Source organism: Cyclospora cayetanensis, unplaced genomic scaffold, assembly GCF_002999335.1.
Source record: "Cyclospora cayetanensis isolate NF1_C8 unplaced genomic scaffold, CcayRef3 CcayRef3_contig_66, whole genome shotgun sequence".
Classification (NCBI taxonomy): Eukaryota; Apicomplexa; class Conoidasida; order Eucoccidiorida; family Eimeriidae; genus Cyclospora; species Cyclospora cayetanensis.
In genome coordinates, this window is record NW_020312657.1 from 100,704 (window position 1) to 119,990 (window position 19,287).

The 19,287-nt window shown below is 51.7% G+C and overlaps 2 protein-coding genes across 2 annotated transcripts; one reads left to right on the forward strand and one right to left on the reverse strand.

Annotated features, from left to right (window-relative positions):
* Positions 1 to 1,114: 1,114 nt before the first annotated feature.
* LOC34617401 lies at positions 1,115 to 5,289 on the forward strand. The gene is made up of 9 exons (XM_026335359.1): positions 1,115 to 1,192; positions 1,699 to 1,944; positions 2,083 to 2,172; positions 2,826 to 3,004; positions 3,586 to 3,883; positions 4,162 to 4,253; positions 4,433 to 4,484; positions 4,814 to 4,926; positions 5,226 to 5,289. Exons 1-9 carry the CDS (start codon positions 1,115 to 1,117, stop codon positions 5,287 to 5,289), a joined length of 1,212 nt encoding a protein of 403 aa, XP_026191144.1.
* Positions 5,290 to 5,877: 588 nt separating this feature from the next.
* On the reverse strand, positions 5,878 to 13,402 carry LOC34617402. Its single transcript, XM_026335343.1, has 14 exons — positions 13,377 to 13,402; positions 13,145 to 13,274; positions 12,582 to 12,806; positions 11,863 to 12,083; positions 11,444 to 11,610; positions 10,453 to 10,742; positions 9,909 to 10,070; positions 9,613 to 9,734; positions 9,049 to 9,247; positions 8,334 to 8,751; positions 7,763 to 8,023; positions 7,599 to 7,663; positions 6,942 to 7,211; positions 5,878 to 6,432 (listed from the first exon to the last, which is right to left on the reverse strand). Exons 1-14 carry the CDS (start codon positions 13,400 to 13,402, stop codon positions 5,878 to 5,880), a joined length of 3,111 nt encoding a protein of 1,036 aa, XP_026191128.1.
* Between the last annotated feature and the right edge of the window lie 5,885 nt (positions 13,403 to 19,287).

The following is a 19,287-nucleotide window of genomic DNA, read 5'->3' on the forward strand; positions in this document are numbered from 1 at the left end:
CCATGCCAGCATGGCGGAAATGCATGCACAAGCACGGAAATCTCGAATTAAGCGAAGACAGCAATGAATGTTTGTATTATTCAATTAGTCAGGCTGCAAACGTCAAGAATTGCCTCGAACGCGTCTTGAGCTGTATAATTTTGTGAAATACTGAACTTGAGTGTAGCCCGCGCGGTGAGGCACATGAACTGATGGGCGCATGGAACAAGCATCCGTTATCATAACTTCTTTAAGAAACCTCGTTAAGGTCGGAAAACTCTCTTGTTGCGCTACACGCTTCCCGGAGGCATATAGGATTAGACAATACACAGGAATGTGAATCAGCGGAGAGGAGAACGGCCGTTTCCATACGCAAGATGTAGGTTCAAGCTTCTTCAGAGCCGCGGGAGTTCTCCCATGAAAGCGCATGCATAAACGATTCGCCGAGTTGATTTGTGGTTGAACGTGTTTCAACAGGCCTATTGCCCACATGGATGAAAGATGTACCCCACACTTCATGGCACATTTAGCCTTGTTGCACCCAGTACAATGTTGCTGTATGCTGTTTTTCTAGTCCTTCATTTTGAGCATTAGTTTTAGCTAAGTGTTCTGGTGAATGAGTCGGCTGCGCATGCACTGAGAGAGATCCTGGGGCTGTTTTGGTGGTAACACATTTGGTCTGCATATTATCTGATGAAGAGAACGAAAGGCCAATCTCCATTGCCCTACAGTTTTTTCTGTTCGTGGCATTTCCATACCTATGGAGCGGCCACCCGTGAGATTGATACATCGTCTGACTTTCCGTTCTCCTGCTTCTCACAATTTTGCTTTAAACGGTAGTCTTAAAAAGCAAATCCGCCTTTGTGGAAAGCAGCCAAGTTGCTGACCCATTTTCAATGATATCAGAAACTTCCTGGTGCACAGAGAGCCTTCACGGGCTCCATGCAGAACTTCGCTGGCTGCCACACTTTTTCGTACTCCAGTTCAACGCGAGTTGTTGTGCGTTTGCATCTACCCTGCATCTTTTTTGAACTTCGATCTGCTATTTCGACGCTACCCCCTGTCTGTTCACTATTCTCATGTTAGTTAAAAGGGCGCTTTGCAAGACAAAAGGGAAAGGCCTCCCTCTGGCACCATGGCGGCTCCGGACCTCTCTCAGATCGACGATGAAGAAGTTCTCACCCTCGTCCTCCTAGATTCAACGCATCCTCAAGTGGGAGAATATTTCTCACTTGCATTATCACTGCAGGATCTGGCATGCACAATCCACAGCGCTCAACAAAGGGGTGCAGGGCGAAGCATGCAGGGCTTCGACACATAGGCGTCATGACAACTCCTTTAGGCTTTTTCTCTTGAGCTGTGCTTTTGGTAATAGACATTTGGATTTTGTGTGCTGGGCAATTGCTAAGTATACGCAGTGCAGTCGTTTTCCTCCTTTGGGATGATGATGCGTTATTCAATGTGAGCTGGGTTGATGCAGATTATTTCCGCTGCAACAGAAATCAAGAATTCCCTGTTGGATTCAGCAAATAACGTACGGCTTAACCCCTGACACCCAAATTCTTATGAGCTGCAGCTCTACGGCGATTTCTTGTTTCAGGCTTCGCCATTCTCTGCACTGTTGCTTTGGGCAGCAGTAGGGCAGGTGCACTTCTTCGGGTGCCTTCAAGCCACGCATTGCATATCGTAGACTCCGACCGCTTGGGTGTACATGCGTAGGTGCTTAAGTCTGCTGACGACCTGAAGGAGCCTCTGCTCGCCCTTGCAGCAGATTCAAGGGGCGGAAGCGCTGAGGCGGCAACAGGGGAAGCAGACAACAAACAGCGAGCAGCAAGCGAGACAACAGACTTGCAGAGTGGCGAAGCCGCAAGCTCTCCGGCGAAGCTGAATCGTGGATTAGTTGAGGGCCTTCTCAAACGCGCCAAGGCAGTGGTGGATGCCTCGTTGAAGCTGACGCTAGAACTTGTATGTTGTGTGAGGAACCAGTAATAATTTCATGGTTCTCTTGCGAATGCGGTTCCTTGAAAATGGCGCCTATCGGGGTTCTGCAAACCACAGTTTGTATCCCTGAGAAAATATGACTTTCTGAGTGTCTGTCCTCAGGACAGCTTCTCCTTCCATGCAATGAATCCAGTATGGGGAACGGAAAAAAGCGTTCGGCAATCCCGCAAATTTCTCGTTCAGCTGCTAGAGGTAAAATGCTCGAAATCTTGCGTATTTGTAGTCGGAGTGCATTATCCTCACGCTGATCTTTGTGTTCGCGTGTATGCCTCTCCGCTCTTACATCATTTCGCCTACATGATTTTCCTCTGGTGTTTATTATTCCACAAAAAGGGTGGGTGTGAGCGGGCCAGTGTGTCCAATTATGCTTCAGCTGCACGTGGAAGGGAGGTAGGGGCCCTTGCCACCCTTTGGGCTCCGAAGGCACCTGCAGTATTGAATCATTAGAACCTCTTATTGTGACTTTTGTCGCATCGATTTGGCTGGTGTCTCGTGATGCAGCTGTTTGCGACCGGGTGGTTTTTTGTGCCGTTAAGACGCATGTGAAACGGCTCTTGTGTCCTTCCGCTAAAGCCTGCCAGAGCGTGTGTGCTTGCGTGACGCTGTGTTTCGTTTCACTTAGAGAGATGTTTGCAGAGTGATGCAAAAGTATGTGCCTCTCTCTCTCTATGCATCCATCTTGTACACAGTGGTGCAAAAGTTTGTGCTTCTCTCTCTTTATGCATCCATCTTGTACACAGTGGTGCGTATTCCTCAAGAAGATCCTTCTGCTCGTTCACAGAGGCGTGGACATGTAGTATTCATCCTAGTTTGTTTATTGCGTGGCTCCTCCTTTTTGACTCCAGAAAGTAACGAGTCGCGTGGAAGCTCTCATTCTGCTCCTTTCTTCTATCCTCCCAAAGCTGCCTGCTCCCTCCGTGCCGTCAGTAGCGACCCCAGAGGAGCCGCCTTCCGCAACAGATCCACGAAGACTGGAAGGCGGAAGGGGCAGAGGGAGAGGCCTTCACCCTCCTGGAGTAGGCAGGTGAGCGTTGGCTCTGAGAACCTTTAAACTTTGCGCACCAAGGGGCGTCGGTGCGAGCACGCTAGAGGGATGTTGGGGGGGAAGGAGGGGGGGAGGGGCAAGGCTCTTCAGGAGCAGCTACAGCTGCCCCGTGACGGCTGCTGTGTGGTGGTGATACGCATTCTAATAGACGTCAATCGCTGTCTGCATATTGGCATATATGTGTTTTTCGAGTGGGATGCAGCCCACGTTGCGTCTCACGTCTCTGCAAGCGCTTGTGTCGTTGGCTAGCCTCTTCGCTCTCCACTATGTGCCAGCCTCTCTGCCAGCGTTCACTTGCATAGAAGCATTCCCATGCCCTTTGAAATCTTTGCATGTGCAGAAGGGGCAGTGCGAAACGACGCCTGCAGGCTGGGGTAGCGGGATGTCCATGCTCTCTCGCAGCATGCGCGCGCGGGAAGGCGTGTACCAACGTGCCCGCCTTCGCTTTGCATTTTTGCCAGTTCTTGTTGTCGGTTTTTTGCTGGCTACCCTTCTCAGCATCGCCAATGAAACACTATGTGGCTCGCGTGTGGTTTGCATATGACGCCTCGTAGGGGGAGGGGAATGCCTCTGGCTCGGGGTTCCGGCGTGGGAGTTTCTCCCTTAGGCTCCTCAGGCTACGATTCAGATAGCGGTACGACGCGTGTCGGCTCAGCAGCTGGTGAGACGGAAGAAGACGGCGGCCTTAGCGGCTCCAGAAAGCACGAGAGAGACAACAGCCCCGAAGACGGTCCCAGAAGATGGAAAAAGAAGCAGCCATCCAACGTCGATTGGATGCTCAAGTGCAGAACCAAGCTCCTGGAGCTAAAGGAGCGAACAGCGAAAAAGGCTGTTTCTGATGTCTTTATGACGGAAAGAGTAGGCCCGCCTAGCTCTCTGCCCCTTACATGAATCTACGACCAGCTCATTTCTCCCTCAGCAGCCTCGTGTCGTCCCCGTATCGATGTGTTCAGCAGTAAGATCATAGGGTCTAGTGTCTGCCCTGGCGCGGGTGTGCTCCCTCTGCTCTCTCTCTGCCCGCAGAATTCATCTTTTGGTGTTTTAGTTCATGATTTGATACATAGAGCTAAGGGCAAAGAAGCTGCATCACGCGAAGCCATCCATGGCCATGAGTGTGGTTTGTGTGCGGCTTCCAGACAGTGCAGGAGACTATCTCATTCATTGATCACAACGCTTCTAAGCTGGAGGTCGTTGCCGCAAAGGCCCCCTCGGACTTTGCAGCTGAAGAGTAAGGTACACAGAGGCGAAGAAAAAGGCTTAAGGGGAGAAGGACAAGAGGGAGCGACTCAGCTGAACTCGGTCATCGTCATCGTTGGTGTTTTTGCCCATTGCGCACAGTCAGTCCACGATAATGTTGAGACTCATTTTTTGCGTGCTTCCAGTGTCTGGCCTGCGCTTAATCCTCAGCCGTCGGATCTTTATGCAGAGCATTGAGTCTTACATCGCCGGACTCGAGAGGGTGAGGTTGCACACGCGTCGTATGGATGGTGCATCTTTTGTGCCATACTTGGGAAAGCCTGGGAGCTATGTATACTGCCTGATGGACACGTCGTACGCTCAATACAAGCAGTTAGCGTTTTATAGGGGCTTCAAGATGTATTGTAGCCTGTATTGCTGTGGGCTGTTCCGGCCGACAGCCGAGCGAAACGATTCGGATGGGGGCCCCTCCTTCATTGTGCTGCCTTGGAGTATTTGTTTTTCCACGAACTGCTTCATACGTCCTTTAGGATGCTGCTATATTTTGCGTCTGGTACTTTGCCTTGGCATGCATGGGTGTACTTGCCGCAGGCTCTCATGCTCCTGGCGAAAGAAACATTGAACAAACGCCAGCTCATGGGTTTGTTTGACAGTGCAGTAAAAGTGGAAAGACTGACGACCCCGGCCGAGCTCTTGACGGAGATGTAAGGCTTCAGCAGCCGCATGAACACCTGCAACACAGCCGTCTTCTCCCTAAGGCAGCTTTTTTTGCATGACTTGCTCTTGCATTGCAGAGGTCGCCTGCCTGCTGGCACCTACGCTGCTGGACCACCCAGAATGCAGCAAGGGGTGCTGTGCTGTCTTGACTTCGCTTCCCTGCGCCTTTCTACTCTAAAACTAAGACATGGCGGCATGTCGCGAGTCGCTTTGTTCTGGATGCATGTATCACGGCAACGCAAAGCATATCGCTTCTTGTGCGCCGCGGGTATGCCTTTGTTCGCAGGCGGAGCATCGTCTCGTTGTTGAACACATTTGCATACATGCCGAAGATGGAAGACGACGACTGAGCCATTTTTCTGCCTCGGCATTCGTTTGCATTCGTGGTACCGAAGGGAGCACGAAAGCATTCTTTTGCGCAAAAAAAGTTCCAACGCTTCCCTTGAGGGATTTGAAAAGGGCACATTGCTAGTGCGGGGCCATTAACAACCAGTGAGGAGCTAAAAGCGACGTGACACGAGCTCCCGGCCCACTGCGACCACTGCCGCTTACGTCGCCCTGCCTATAATGCTAAGTGCACAGCAGTGCTGCTTCTGCTACGCACACTAAGGCAACAGCCAGAAATGAAAAGCGACAGACACACACGCGCAGCTTGAAACGACTGGCGCGCTTGTGCCAAGAAATGACGCTGAAAAGCAAATGGCCAGTTAGTGGAGGCCATAAACGGCCGAAATGCCAAGTTGGTTTACGTGCCATTCTCCTCGAACACAAAAAGAAAAGGTCCTTTCCACAGAAAGATCGGAATAAAAACAACCTGCAAGGCCACCTAAGTCCTTGAAAACAACCTGCTGCTGCGTGTGTGCTCCCCGTCGCATTCACCCTAGCTGCCGTTCTCGTTCTCCCCCCTGCCTTTCCGTCTTTTGTTCCTGACACTTCAACTAGGTTCCGTATCGCTTTCTGTTGAATCTTGGCAATGCCGTCGTCTCCTTGGATTGCGCTACACAATTGATGGCCTCGAGAAGCACCAGGGCGTGATCTGCGGGCGCCTCCCCCGTTTGGCCTTTACCTTCTTCCGTTTGCTTGTGCCTCCATCTCTCAAATGCAAACCCAATAAAGCCCTTGCTCTCGCTCTGCCGTATGGCCCTTGTCACAGCTGCTGCTTTCGCAGCTCTTGCCACTGGGAACTCCCCTAAAGGCATAGGCCCTACGGCCGCCCCGGTGGTTCCATCCGTGCCGCTTCTTCCATCGCTCACTGGCGAGTCCCCTGGTGTAGTGACAGTCGAACGAGTGCTGCTGCAACTTCCGCTGGGTGAGAGGCACGACGCCTCGAAAGAGAGCAGCACGCTGCCGTCCACCTCTTCCCGAGCGCTCGGCGAGAGCAGCGATGCAGGCAGCACTCGGGGAACGCAAAAGGATGCAGCGAAAAGAGGGGGCGGGCCAATCATCACGCCGCGACGAGAATGCAACTTCTTTAAACGAGGCGGGAATCGGCGCTGAACGTACAGTCAACAGCAGGCGCGAAGGCCAAAGAAACGAGTGATTTCACTTGCATGCGCATGCATGAAAAATGCAAAAATCCATGCCACTTCAGTACGCGCGCATGCAACACGTACGTGGGGGTCAAGCGCGCTCGCAAACGCACAACAGCACTTCGGAGAGCTCTTTGTTCTCAACATAAGGCAGCATGACACTAACCAAACCTTCGAGAAGAAAACTGCCCGTTAGCCGCAAAGGCCCTATTATGTAGTTGCTCGCAGCCCTTGTAACGTTCGACGAAATCGCGAAACACTACTAAACCCCTTCCTTTGCATGCGGTGCAACGGCAAGCACACGTGCGACAGAGCAATGAACGCGATGAAGGCGTGAGTGGCAGTCCCCGCTGGGTAGTGCATATACATATATATATATACATATACATGCACGGATGTTTATATATGTCTACGTTTCTGATGGCACTGATATCCGCGTATCACAGTGTAGCTGAGAGCGACTGCACACGCACCGTTTGCGAGGGCGCTTGTTGCAGTTGCTGCTCGTCTCGCTCTTCCCCGGAGTCGCTGCTGACATCTAGCAACCGTAGATCCTTTCTATGCTTCTTTTGCGCTTTGCCGCTCGGATTGCCTTCACTTGAATCGTGCCTGGTGAAAGGAACTTTGAAGAGGCCGGAGGGGAGCAGGCACAAGACGCAGGCGCTTTCGCCATCTTCACACCCCTCCACCCATCTGCACTCTATTATACAGCCGTCGCCACGCGAGAGCTCCTTTGCAGAGATCTGAATCCAAAGGAAGCCGAAGCACGCCACACAGCAAGACAATCGCTTCCTAGAACACAGCTTGAAAATTGCATCGCGCGCCTCTGCAGCCTTTAGGGAGTCGACGGTGTCTGCTGTGCAGCACACTAACACCCTGGTAGTCTGGTGCTAGCTAAAGACGCTCAACATCCAGCCTCCTGCAAACGACTTTCTTGACTGGGAACCTTCTACCAGAACACGTTGCACAGCCTCATGGCTGTGCAACGCGGTACAGGCTACAGGGCTGCGCTGCCGCCAGCTGGATCTGAGGAGTCTCTCCCATGCAAGACAACACAGCGCGAGCTCTCGAAAGCAAGCACAATTCTGAATGAGCAGAAGAATGAATGCTTCTGCCAAGTGGAAACGCACCGAGCGCACGTTCCTGCGGGTGTGCTGTCGTATCCGCTTTCGCGCTGGTGATGGCGAGTTGGCCGCTGAAGGCGACGTCGGTGATGGTTGGCTTGCAGTGCATCCCTCTGCTGCGGCATCCGAGGATGCGTTGTTATCCTTGCGCCCGTTGGCGGGGTGACCACAGCTCTCGCCGTTGGTGATTCCGCTGCTGCTCTCGGGTGTCTGGACATCCACAATGTAGTAGCCGTTCCTTGTTCCGAGAACAAACAGTTTCGCCGAATCGGGGGAGAAGCAGAAAGCGGCAACCGACTCGCCTTTCCTAAAAATGTTCGGAAAGATGTGCGTCGGCTGCAGGGCAGCCACGTCAAACACCAAAATGGAGCTGTTGCTGTTCAAACAGCCCAGCTTAGAGCCGTCAGGGCTGGTCGACATGGATACCACAGCTGAGTAATACAGTCACAGCACACAGCGAAACTCCCTGCACAGAGAACACGAAGAGTGGCGAAAGCACAAGAGCCGCGCTACTACCACGCTCGCGCGAAGCCGCATGCCCACACGCTGCGAGCCCCTCCTCTCGCCATCACGCGTGTCTTCGAGCATTCGACCACCCCGATCTGCACACGGCAGCAAGGGTGTGGGTGCATTTACACGCTAAACGCATGCGCGACGACCTAAAACGGACTTGGGCGGAGGACGTCTCCTCAACCCAAGTCTCGAGGAAACAGCGAAAGGATTTCAAAAACGAAAGCTCACGAAAGGGGAGATCTCGGACTGCCGCCAGCTCCTGCCCCGTCGAGATTTTGATAAACGCAACGCAGAAACTCCCACCCTCGGCGGTCAAGTGATCGGGGATTGCTGCGGCTTCACGAGCACTTGGCATGTCGCTGTACTCCCACTTCTTCGAGCCACTGGAAGCGCCATCGAAGCCTTCGCTTTCCCCCTTTGTGTTTCTGACCTTCCCTTCCACTGCTTCCGACGCGAACGGATCACACGCGATGGAAGGCGAAGCGGAGGGAGCAACGGCCTGCCGAAGCCGACGGCAATTCACAGTCCTCCGCGGCTTCCTTGAAAAGTAACAACAGGCCAGGACGGAGCGCGACACGAAGTGCAAAGAAGTGACCATTTCAGATATGCGACAAGCACCAAGGCACTCCAGATCCTGGATGTCGAGCTGATGAGAAAACAGCATAACCGGTAAGCGTGCCAGACAATGTCAAGAAAAACACGCGTAGATGGTGGCTAGTAGCTGCCTCTCCGTGATCCCGCTACAGCCTCTTGTACAAGCCCACGCCAAAAATGCAAACTCGAAAAACCGAGAAAAAGGGAAGCTCCACTTCGAAAAGCTGCCTGTTACTCGCACCCCTTGAGACTCGTTATTTCTCAGCAAACACACTGAGACTAAAACGGAGCGCATACGCCCCCAACCCCCAGAGCAGCGGTTCTCTACACCCTGCCAAAAACAACTCACTTCTTTCAAATGAAAAGCAAACAGCCGAAGGCCTTGATTGCTGCCGACTGCAACCAACTGTCCATCTTTTGTTGCATCGCAGCACCTTATCTTGGCTCCCCCTTGCAAAGTAATTCTTGCGAGTTGCACCAAAGGAGCCGCTGCGTCGCTTTTTGCGGCGGTCACTGGCGGCGCCTGCAGCGCGTCTTCTTCGATGTGCCTAAGAATGCGCGGAGAGCAGCAAGAAGCAGACGAGCAAACAAACATCAAGCGCAAACAATCACTCGCGGTACTACACGCTGGAGAGCTCGAGGCCTCAAAAAGGCACCCACGAGAGACGCAGCGCGCGGCGCGAAATTAAAAAAAATCCCGTCTAGAATTAAGAAAGCAACCCAGTTACGCATGCACATGCACAGATACGAGGGACTGAGCAAGTTATTCAAAGTAAGGCGATGTGTTACAGCCGAATGCTTTGTCAAGGCACGTTGGCAGCCTGCGCAGCTAAAAAGCATCGAGCAGACAGCCCGGCCTGCGCAGACCCCATGAAAGCAGACGTGGGACGTCTGCGCGCATGCAAATTCTCACCAGATGCCGATGTCATCCTCGGATGGACATACGATGAGTCTCTTTTTCCACAAAACTTTTGGCTTTTGCAAACCTTGCAGCGCAGGGGAGGCGCAAAACGGGAGACACGGAGCCTTAAGGCCCTGCAGAGATCGCGCGCAGCAAGCAGACAGAAGCGGACGCCTCAGAAAATGACTGCAACAGGGGTCGAGCTTCCTCTCGGCAGCTCTCCACATCCCGCAGTTCGCATGCACGCAACAAGGCTGCGGCAAGCCCCTGCAGCCGTGCCTGCATCGGCAGCGTCTGCGCTTTCTTACCGCCAATTCTGTCAGCTGCTGCAAATACTTGAGGCTGCCGTCTGCAGCTCCCGTAACAACCCAAGACGCGTCCTGACCCCCTGGAATTCTGCGCACGCATGCGATGGCTTGCGAGTCGCACAGATGGGGGAACCGGCAGGCGCGCACAACCCAACGGTCTTCCTAAAGAGACACACACACACACTTACACATGCACGCACGTATTTGTACACACATATAATTATATACAAAATAATAATATATAAAATAAATAGATTCATATGTACATATATATATATACCCTGCCTGGCACAATGCGGAAACATGCGGACAGCTGCACTATAGCATTTCCCTCTCTCGTGCACGCTGGCATGATACAAATATGTACAACCTCGGCTGCTGCTGGGAAACGCCTTTGCGACTCCCGTGAATGAACAGTCCACCAAAAACAGGCACAAGAAGAGGGATGGGACAGAAGAGCCTCTCTGCAGAGACGCTGATTTCCTGACAGCTTCTTCTCCGTGCGGTATTTAAAGGGGGTTCGAGACACAGAAGTCCATCTGACCTCGGTGCGGCTGATGGCAGAAAGCTTCCCATCAACGCCGACAGAGAGAATAACTTCCTGTTGCATCTTGACGAGCGGCGCGCCGTCCCTGTTCTTCGTGTCTATGAAACTCTCGACGCAAACCATCACTTCCATGTCTAGCACGTCGGCAACGTGAACTTGCAACGAGCGAAGGGCCACGCATGCAGGCAGAGACCACAGCGTGACGCAACCCCTGCTGTCGCCGCTCACCAATAGGGAGCGACTGGGAAGCGCACGCAGATTCCACACGAGGGTTGAACCGACACCGCCTGAGAAGCCGCCACACATGCACAAAAATACCCACCCACTAATTGTCGCACAGATGCACAAACATTAGCACACAGAGAGAGAGAGCACATACATGCACAGACACACACAGAACAAGCACATACATACACAGAGATCACCACACAGGGAGAGCACATACACAGACCAAACACATACACACACAGAACAAACACAGAGAGCACATACACAGACCAAACACATACACACACAGAACAAACACAGAGAGCACATACACAGACCAAACACATACACACACAGAACAAACACATACACGCACAGAACACAGAGAGCACATACACAGACCAAACACATACACACACAGAACAAACACATACACGCACAGAACACACAGAGCACATACACACCTCCAAACGCAGCAGAACCCACCGCGAGCAAGAGAGAATAGCGCAGACTCACACAAGGCGACATCAGCGAAAGCAGCAAGGGCACGACGCCGTGCAAGGCGTAGACATATACGCGACTCGAATCACGAAACAGAAAGACAGGGGCATACAAGGAGAGTGCCTAAGGTCTGTATGCCCCAGTCACCCACACATCGCACGCATGCAGCTACACGCGTATAGACGCACTCCAAGAAGGTTTTCAAGAAAAGATGACATAAAGTATGAACACACATCTCAGAGGCTACAAAACACACCTTCCACGGAAGCCCCCGGTGTACCCGCCTGTCCAGACTGCAAGACCATCTTCCCGTCTGCAACGAACGGCTGTTGCGCTCCTCCCCGTGAAAAACGCAAAATGCAGGAGGCTGCATTTCCAGCAAAAATCAAGTCCGAGCTATACCAGCACACAGACAGGAGCCGGCCTGCAGCACATGAGGAGACAATTCTACAGCAAGGCTCCCATCGACACGCTTCCATGACAGGAAGCTCCCACGAGCAACAAAAGTCATCATACTAGCACGCAACTGAGCCACAACGGAGCGCAGCAGACCGCAGAAAAACAGCCGCAAACACATTCGCCCCTTCAGACAAGACCGTTGCCACGGCAAAGCAGAACTGAAGTGTCATCACATCGCATGCATGTCCTCCATGGGGAGCGCGCGCGCATCATCGTCCAAGCCTACTCCTTGTCTTGGGCAGGGTATAAGCCACACGAATCTCTTCTTCGCCGTCGTCGCTTTGCAGGATATTCACGTATGGATCTGAACTCAGCTCGCGAAAGGCCCTGTCTGCAGGCCCCTCCAAGCGAAACAGCCGAATTCTGCCATCATCGCACGCTGCAGCAAACGAGGGAAGGCTCAACTCGGGAGGACAGAGACACAGGGAGAAGACTGCGCCACCGTGCGAAGGGCACTCAACCTGACGGGAAGCAACACACAGGCGGAAAGCAGTCATAATGAGAGAGTAAGCAAGCAAGCAAGCAAACAGAGAAACAGACAGAAAAGTAGACAGAGAGGCAGGCGGTATTTCAGAAAGGCGAGCTCGCATTCCGTGTGTGTCTGCTATGTCCGACAGCCGAGGGGCCTCGCATGTTCAAGTTGGCATGCAGACACGGCGCAACACTTGCCCCTGCTGCCTCGGTGTGCAATCACTACGCATATACGGGCATGCTACACGATACTCAGTCGGCCTCTACACGGCCCCTTCAAGCTCCTTTTGTGCTGTCGCTAGCTCCTGACAGTTTGCGCTATAAAATGCTTGCATTTTCGCCGCAACCTATCCCCCCATGCTCTACGCTCCTTCAACACGTTCTCTCGATCTGGCGCGGCCTCCCCTAGCCCTCCTACCCCTTTCAAAGCTCATGGAGGTGGACAACCCCACCGTAAACGCACGCCTGTGAAGACGAGCCACACATACCTGTACGCGGCAAGTGCGGAGGTTCCACGAAGAAACGATCCCGTGCAGGCCGGCTGTCACAATTCGCCACTCGAACAGCGATACCTCACTGCTACTGCCGCTTTCTTGGTGCAAAGCACCCCCTCTAGCTTCTGCAGCAGCGGCTGCCGCAGCTGCAGCAGCGCCTACCGTCAGAGGCAGCCAGAGGATGTTTCGCACAGAAGTGCAAGAGGCTGCCGAGAGCCGCTGAAAACAGCGACCCCAAAAAACAACCACACCTAGAATCCAAGGCAGATTTCGATAAAGCACTCAGGATATGCATATACACGCATCGACATGCATCGACATGCGCCTTCTAGCAGCGTACGGCCATGTGCTACAAAAGTTCACAAGGGTAGCCCCTCCTGATCGACACCCGGCCTCGAAAAATTAATCCCCATCCTACATCTGGAGAGCACCGGTCCAAGGAAGCCTTTCTATTCATGAAAAACTCGAAACTGAGTGAGGCAGATGCACGGGTGCGAAGACATACAGCCAACAAACAATACACGAGCAGCGAAACGAACTGGAGGGTTTCTGCTCACGAGTTTCAGATGCCTGCTGACCGCGCTGAAAACCTCAACACATCCGCTGGAGCGGCCGGCTGCAAGCCATCGGCCATCTGGGCTGAATCTCACCGCTTCCACGCTCGAAGGCGGCTTGGTGCCGACACACCTGCAAGGCAAGCCACACGAATGAGGTGCAGCCTGCAGCTGTTGGCAACATTTTTAGGTCGCTAAGTCGAAAGGAATGAAATGCCGATTAATTGAAGCCTACCTGCATGTTAGAATGGCTGTTTCCATCGTTGTGGCTCATTAGAGCTGATGCCGTTTCAGGCCCTGTAAGAAGCCTTCTATCTATGTGCGCCCTTCGTGACTCTGTCAACCTCCTTTCTGAAATGAAAACTTTTCAAGCTCAAAAGAGACTTTTCCAGCGTCTAGCAAGGCGCGAAACATTGGAATCCGCCTAGCAGTCAAAGAGGGCCTCTTGCCCTCGCGTGCATGCGTGAGGAATGAGGGTTTAAAGCAGAACCAAAAACGGGCTTTTCTCCGCTTTCCCTGAGCCCATGTACCTAAAAAGAGAATCGTACAACAAAAAGAGCCGTGGTTTAAGAAGAGAAGGCCTCCAACGTTCTTCCTGGGTCAACTCTGTTTGATTTCCCCATGAGCTGCTGAGGGGTGAGGCGGTAAGCGGCTGCAGCCCCCAAAGCCAATCCTTTTTTTGTCAACTCGACGCAACATTGCGCCAACACTGGTATGCACAAGCCATAAATATGAATCAAAGGAACTTATATGGAGGATCGGTTACTTGAGAGAACGAGAGCCTAAAGCAGTTGAGCGCATTCTGGTGTTGTAGACGCCGCGAAACAGGGCTGTACTTCCGGTGGGACGCAGACTCGAGAAATATATATGAAACAGGATCAAGTGCTATTTCTAGCCCTTCGTTCATAGCTATTAGTGAGACTTCTGATTTACTACGTGTTGATATTCGTGAGGCACTTGTTGCGAACAACGCCATGAAGCAGCGTAGCCTATATTATCTATTTCAGAGCAACTGAATAACAGTTTTGATGGGCGCCTAACAAACCACGGTCCACCTCAGCACCAAGGCGAGGTCAGTGCCTCGTGAAGGCACGTACCCAGGCGTCGAGGCTGCGGACTTGGCCTTCGGTCCGTCCCACGCCCTTGTGCTTGTTCAAACAATTGGGAAAAGTAGAATGGATAATTGGCTAAATTCCGCGGTGATTAATTTCCGGCCCATCATGGGAGAGCGCCATCCCACAGCCGGATAAGATAACATGAAGCAACTAGAGTCCAGAGTGAGTCCATCCATAGTGTAGCTGTAACCCCTTCTCCAAGGTCTCCGTAGGGAGACACTTAACTCCAGTGTCAAAACAGACTTTAAAAAGCTGTTGAGTCTTTCAAAAGTTTACTCACCTTTCTAAGCATTCACAGCTAGTTGGACATACTATTTGCCCCACATGCACACCACATAGCATGGTATCGGGCCAACAAATATCGGCAATCTAAAGATTCACGAACAAAGAAGCCAACCAATCAACTCTTTACTCATTATTTGTTATCTACGGCTAGGCTTATGGAGAGCATTTGATGGTTACTTACGTGGCCTGCTGCATTATTCCGCTAGTGCATTTAGCATGCACGCTCTCATGTTTCGTACCTGTCGAGACCAACTGCGGGCAGTACAGCCGAAGAGTTCCCACCCTGTCGTCGCTCCACAAGCACGCGAAAGCGACAAAATCAGTGCAAATTAGATTAAATTAAACGTGTGGGCGAAGCGCTACAGAAATAGGAGGAAATATACACAGACACTAGCCAACAGCTAACCCAAACCAACACAGCCACGCCGGTGCGACGGCTCGGTGTCGTCGGAGCGCTTAGATGCGAGTGCCCCCTTCAAAAAGCAGCAAATTAAAGGGTGTGAAGTAAAGGATATACGTACTACGTTCAGCCGTGTCCTCGCCCCTTATAGCGCACTGTCTGCCTGGGAAAACAGCCGGTGCATGCGGAAAGACGATTTCAACGCCCCAACGGAGCCGTAAGCAGAAATATGGAGGAAAGGTGCCTGAGAGTGCTTCTACTTCAATCTGAGTGTAGAGACAAGCATAACAATGAAATCTTGCAAATCTTCAGGCAATGCTCACAACTTTACAGATTTTGACTCGAATTTGCCTGCCCGGGAAGTGACAGTAGACGGGAAAACTTCAGCTATGCTGTCCGCAGTTGGAACAGCTATGAAGCATGAGATCACCTGTGCATAATTTACTGGCGCAATGCATAGCAGGGTGTGCCATAAGATTGAAAAGGAGCGCGAGGAATACTGTCTGGGGCAACTCGCGCTGCAAACCAAACACATTCGCATCTTCTCCCGCAGACAGCGAGTTTCCCAGGTGCTCTTCTGTTATCCAATAGTGTTGACCTTTTTCACACTATTAAACTATAAAGTGCCTTCTAGTGTGCCGCTGGCACTCACTATTACCTAAATCCTGCACTTCGAGGGCTCCCTGTAGATCCTGTACCTCGGGACGGGTCTATTGCCTTCACGGCAAAGTCCGCTTAAAGTTCGACGACTTTCGAAACTTCGTTAGGATGCAAATATGAAATCTTTTGTGGCACCCCCAACCTTTAGGGCCACCGAATAAAGATAGAGAAACCGCTAATTTACGAGAGAATCGCAAAAATTCATAGCCTTCTGGCAAGAAACTTCTTTGTTTGGTCACCTTGTCGGGCGCCTCGTAAATTCTACTTATAGATCCACCAGGACCAGAGCGATTTGTTTAAAACAGAAAACTGACTACGGCCAACCGAAGTCCTGTGCTCATCGCCCTTGAGTTTTGCGAATGAGTTCACTTGCTCTTGCTAGAGGCTGCCTGAAGCCCTCCGCCTCTAAGGGTGGCTGCTGACCCCGGAGCACGAGTTCCCAAAACGGATTGGAGGGGGGCTGCGTGGTGTAGACCGGGAATGCGCGAGAGAAACTGGTGGACAAGTGTATTATTTTGTTATAAACTCACTCAGCACAACGAAGAAACTCCAGTCAAGCAATTTGATTTGGGGAGCGCAGAGCCGTAAATACAGCAGAATAAGGCAGCTGCTTGGCTCTCTCTGTCTATTTGCATCCGGGAGACGCGCAGTGGCCACAGTTCGCTCAATAGATTGGCGAGACCCCGAGGCACGCCAGAATACACTAAAGAATTTCGGATCCTTATACGTAATACTACTCCTGACGGATTTACAAAGCCAACTGAGCGACGTTCTGAGCCGTGTAATGGCCGGAGCAAGGGACAAAATGGGCATATTTACTGGATCCGTCGACCACCACATACGAGCTATCGTGCCTCTTGACCTCTATCTCTCGAACACAGTCCATGGTCAGATCACTCCAAATATTTTCAACAGCCGGAATGCTTTGTAAAGGTTGGGTGTAGGAAAGTTCTGTGAACCTAGTCAGGGACTATTTGGGCATGACAACGCATACTCTTCTACCCCTACACTCTTCGTGCAGCGCATAGCAGTACAATCTCATGAGCTTGTCAGCAAAGATTTCAACTTCGACAAAGCTGGAGCTATAAAAGCGAAATTCAGAGAAAAAAGGCTTGAATGAATATACAATAGACCTTGGATGTAAGTCCGAGACGCAGCCTGCGTCCGAGTGGGGCTATGGGGACGGGGCTATTAGGGTGGAAACAAGAAACCCGGAGGATTACGCTGGAATGTAAGTCTCTTGGATTCCGAGGTCTCAGAGCTCGAATGCGCACTGTTTTGAAGACATATACACTTTTTGTCACAAGGGATGATATTTGTCATTTGTTGATCTGTACACAGCGGCAGCTTGGAGTGGCATCTAGCGCTCTGGGAAATGTGCGTTACGCCGTGCATCCGGATGGACAACTAGAGCTGCTCTACCCCAGTGTGAATCCCGCCATGGACCAAGAACGGGGACCTGTGCTTTGTGCAAAACAGTACTGCCGAGTAAAGCCGGAATGCACAAGCGACCGCATCCACACTTTGGTTTAGACCACAGCAGGCTATCTTCGACAGAGTCACGCCTGACTTACCCTTATGCCATTCTGATTTTGGCAATAGTAGCGGATGCATGGTGTCAAACGACAAAGACCCACGCAATTTCCATTTTGGCTGTGAGCCATTACAGCCATCACAGACAGGGGCGATTGCGCTGTGCATTGATATATCGGTGAGGTGTCTTGAAAGTGCATCGGGGACCACGTTAGTGACACCTTTCAGCTACTTCGCTGTAGAAATGTCTTGTAGGGGGCGCGCAACATGCCAGACATATCCACAGTTATCAACGGCAAAAAAACTCTTTGCGTGCGAAGGTAAAGACTGATGCTTGGTCTGCACAGTAAATTGACGCCAGCATAAATAGTGCTGGCATTTTTCACGACCAAGTACACCACTTAGGGTTCCTCTTGCCGCACTGGATACTGCTGCTCAGTTTCCGTGAGGCGATGAGAATAAGAAGCATTAACTTGGTGCTTTGAAGAGCTCGTAGCCTATTGCGGGAGCCACCACTATGTCACTGGCATCAGCTGTTAGCAAGGCACGAAGGTCATAATCGGGCACAGCAACCAACGGAGGAGTTGAAGGGCGTCTGGTTAGCATCCCTGCTATAGCTTTAGCCCCATCTGCGTAACTTTCAGTTTGCGCATTTAATGTAGTTTACTCAAAGAGGCAATCAGTTGAGCAAATGTAGCAATGCATATTCGGCTGTAAGATGCAAGCCATGGAACTGCTCAACGTCAGTAAGCACAGGAGTGCCTAAAAGTAAAGGCCGCTTCTTAATTGCTACATTATCTGCCGGATCTGGCTCATTGCCGGCAGCCAAAACATGGAGCTCTAAAATACTTCTATTCTCACAAAAAGCGGACACATGTGTGCCTTCACATACCACTGCTTGGCCAGCAATGCCTGATGCACAAGCCGCAGCTGGGGCAGTAAGAACTCCGAACGGCATGCACCTATACTCCGGTCTGCGTGTGCATGCATAGAGCGCCGTTTTGTGCCTGTCATCAGGCTGAATGGGGATTGGGAAGAAGGCGTCTGAGAACTCAGATGGCGGATACACTGTCGATCCGCATATGTCAATATGAGACACCGAGAGCTTCTCCCTCACAGTAATCGTGTTCAGGGGTTAGAAGATAGCGCACACGAGTCACCTTTAATCTTCATTCGACGTGAATACCGGTTTGTGTCGAGTCGCAATTCAATTCCTGCAGTTCGACGTTTCTACAGTTTAGGCCCTGCTGCTCAATTTCCTATTTATGTAGTGGGGCTTTCGAGAAGGCATTAAATAGCATCCTGCTGTAGCTCAACATGGTGCGCTGGACGGCCAGCATGTGACCAGCCTGCTGCCAGCTCATCATTTAGCACGTCCGCGAACTTCCCCTTGATACTTGCCTATTTCTGCTGTTCTTAGGCTCAGAATGCTCAGTCGAATATGCTGATAAGGAACCAGCTGCAGAGTTAATAGGACGGCATCACTGCTCAGAACCACCAACTTTTACTGCTCTGTTGAGCCACCTGCATGCAGAATCTGCCTCACCTTGTTGAGACACTGACTCTAACCCCATCACCATAGAACAGTTGGGTGTTGCTGAGACCAGGAGGTGCCTCTGAATATCGCTTCATGCCTCACTACCTCGAGTGCCCGTATCTATGGCCGCATGCACACCATCCTTTGAGTCACCTATGCCAACCTAAGATTCTGCCCTAGTGCACTGGTCCTAGGACAGAAGTCAAAGAGCATAGGGATAGGATTTAACGCTCATTGAATGCAGCATTTAAGTGCCTCAGCCCTGCCAGTCCTTGCGTAATGCAGACCTGAGGCTTACGAGCTGTTCTAACGACTGAACAGGCAGAATGCAACCGTGCACCGTCTTCTCCGAAACAGATCCACTTTACATCCACTATCAAGTAACGCTACCAGTTCTTAACCATTATTGTGAAGTGCATGAATTAATCCTGCTGGGTCCTTAGCTGCGGCTCTGATTTCTATGGCCTTCACTGAGCCACAGCCTGCGTCGGCGCTTCTCGTTTCCCTGATGGCCTCCTTTGTTCGCCAAGTAGCCTGATCTCGCTGAACCCAGCTTCTTGCCCAATTTCTATGGCTTGTTACATGCGCTTGCATTTCCGGATTGTGATATTCACTT

Coding starts and splice junctions, on each gene's coding strand:
- LOC34617401 (XM_026335359.1), top strand. CDS start 1,115: ATGGCGGCTCCGGACCTCTCTCAGATCGACGATGAAGAAGTTCTCACC. Junction 3,005..3,585: donor CACCCTCCTGGAGTAGGCAG/GTGAGCGTTGGC, acceptor TCGTAGGGGGAG/GGGAATGCCTCTGGCTCGGG. Junction 4,485..4,813: donor ACATCGCCGGACTCGAGAGG/GTGAGGTTGCAC, acceptor TACTTGCCGCAG/GCTCTCATGCTCCTGGCGAA.
- LOC34617402 (XM_026335343.1), bottom strand. CDS start 13,402: ATGGAAACAGCCATTCTAACATGCAG. Junction 12,084..12,581: donor TCCGCACTTGCCGCGTACAG/GTATGTGTGGCT, acceptor GCTTCCCGTCAG/GTTGAGTGCCCTTCGCACGG. Junction 8,024..8,333: donor AGTCCGAGATCTCCCCTTTC/GTGAGCTTTCGT, acceptor TGTATTACTCAG/CTGTGGTATCCATGTCGACC.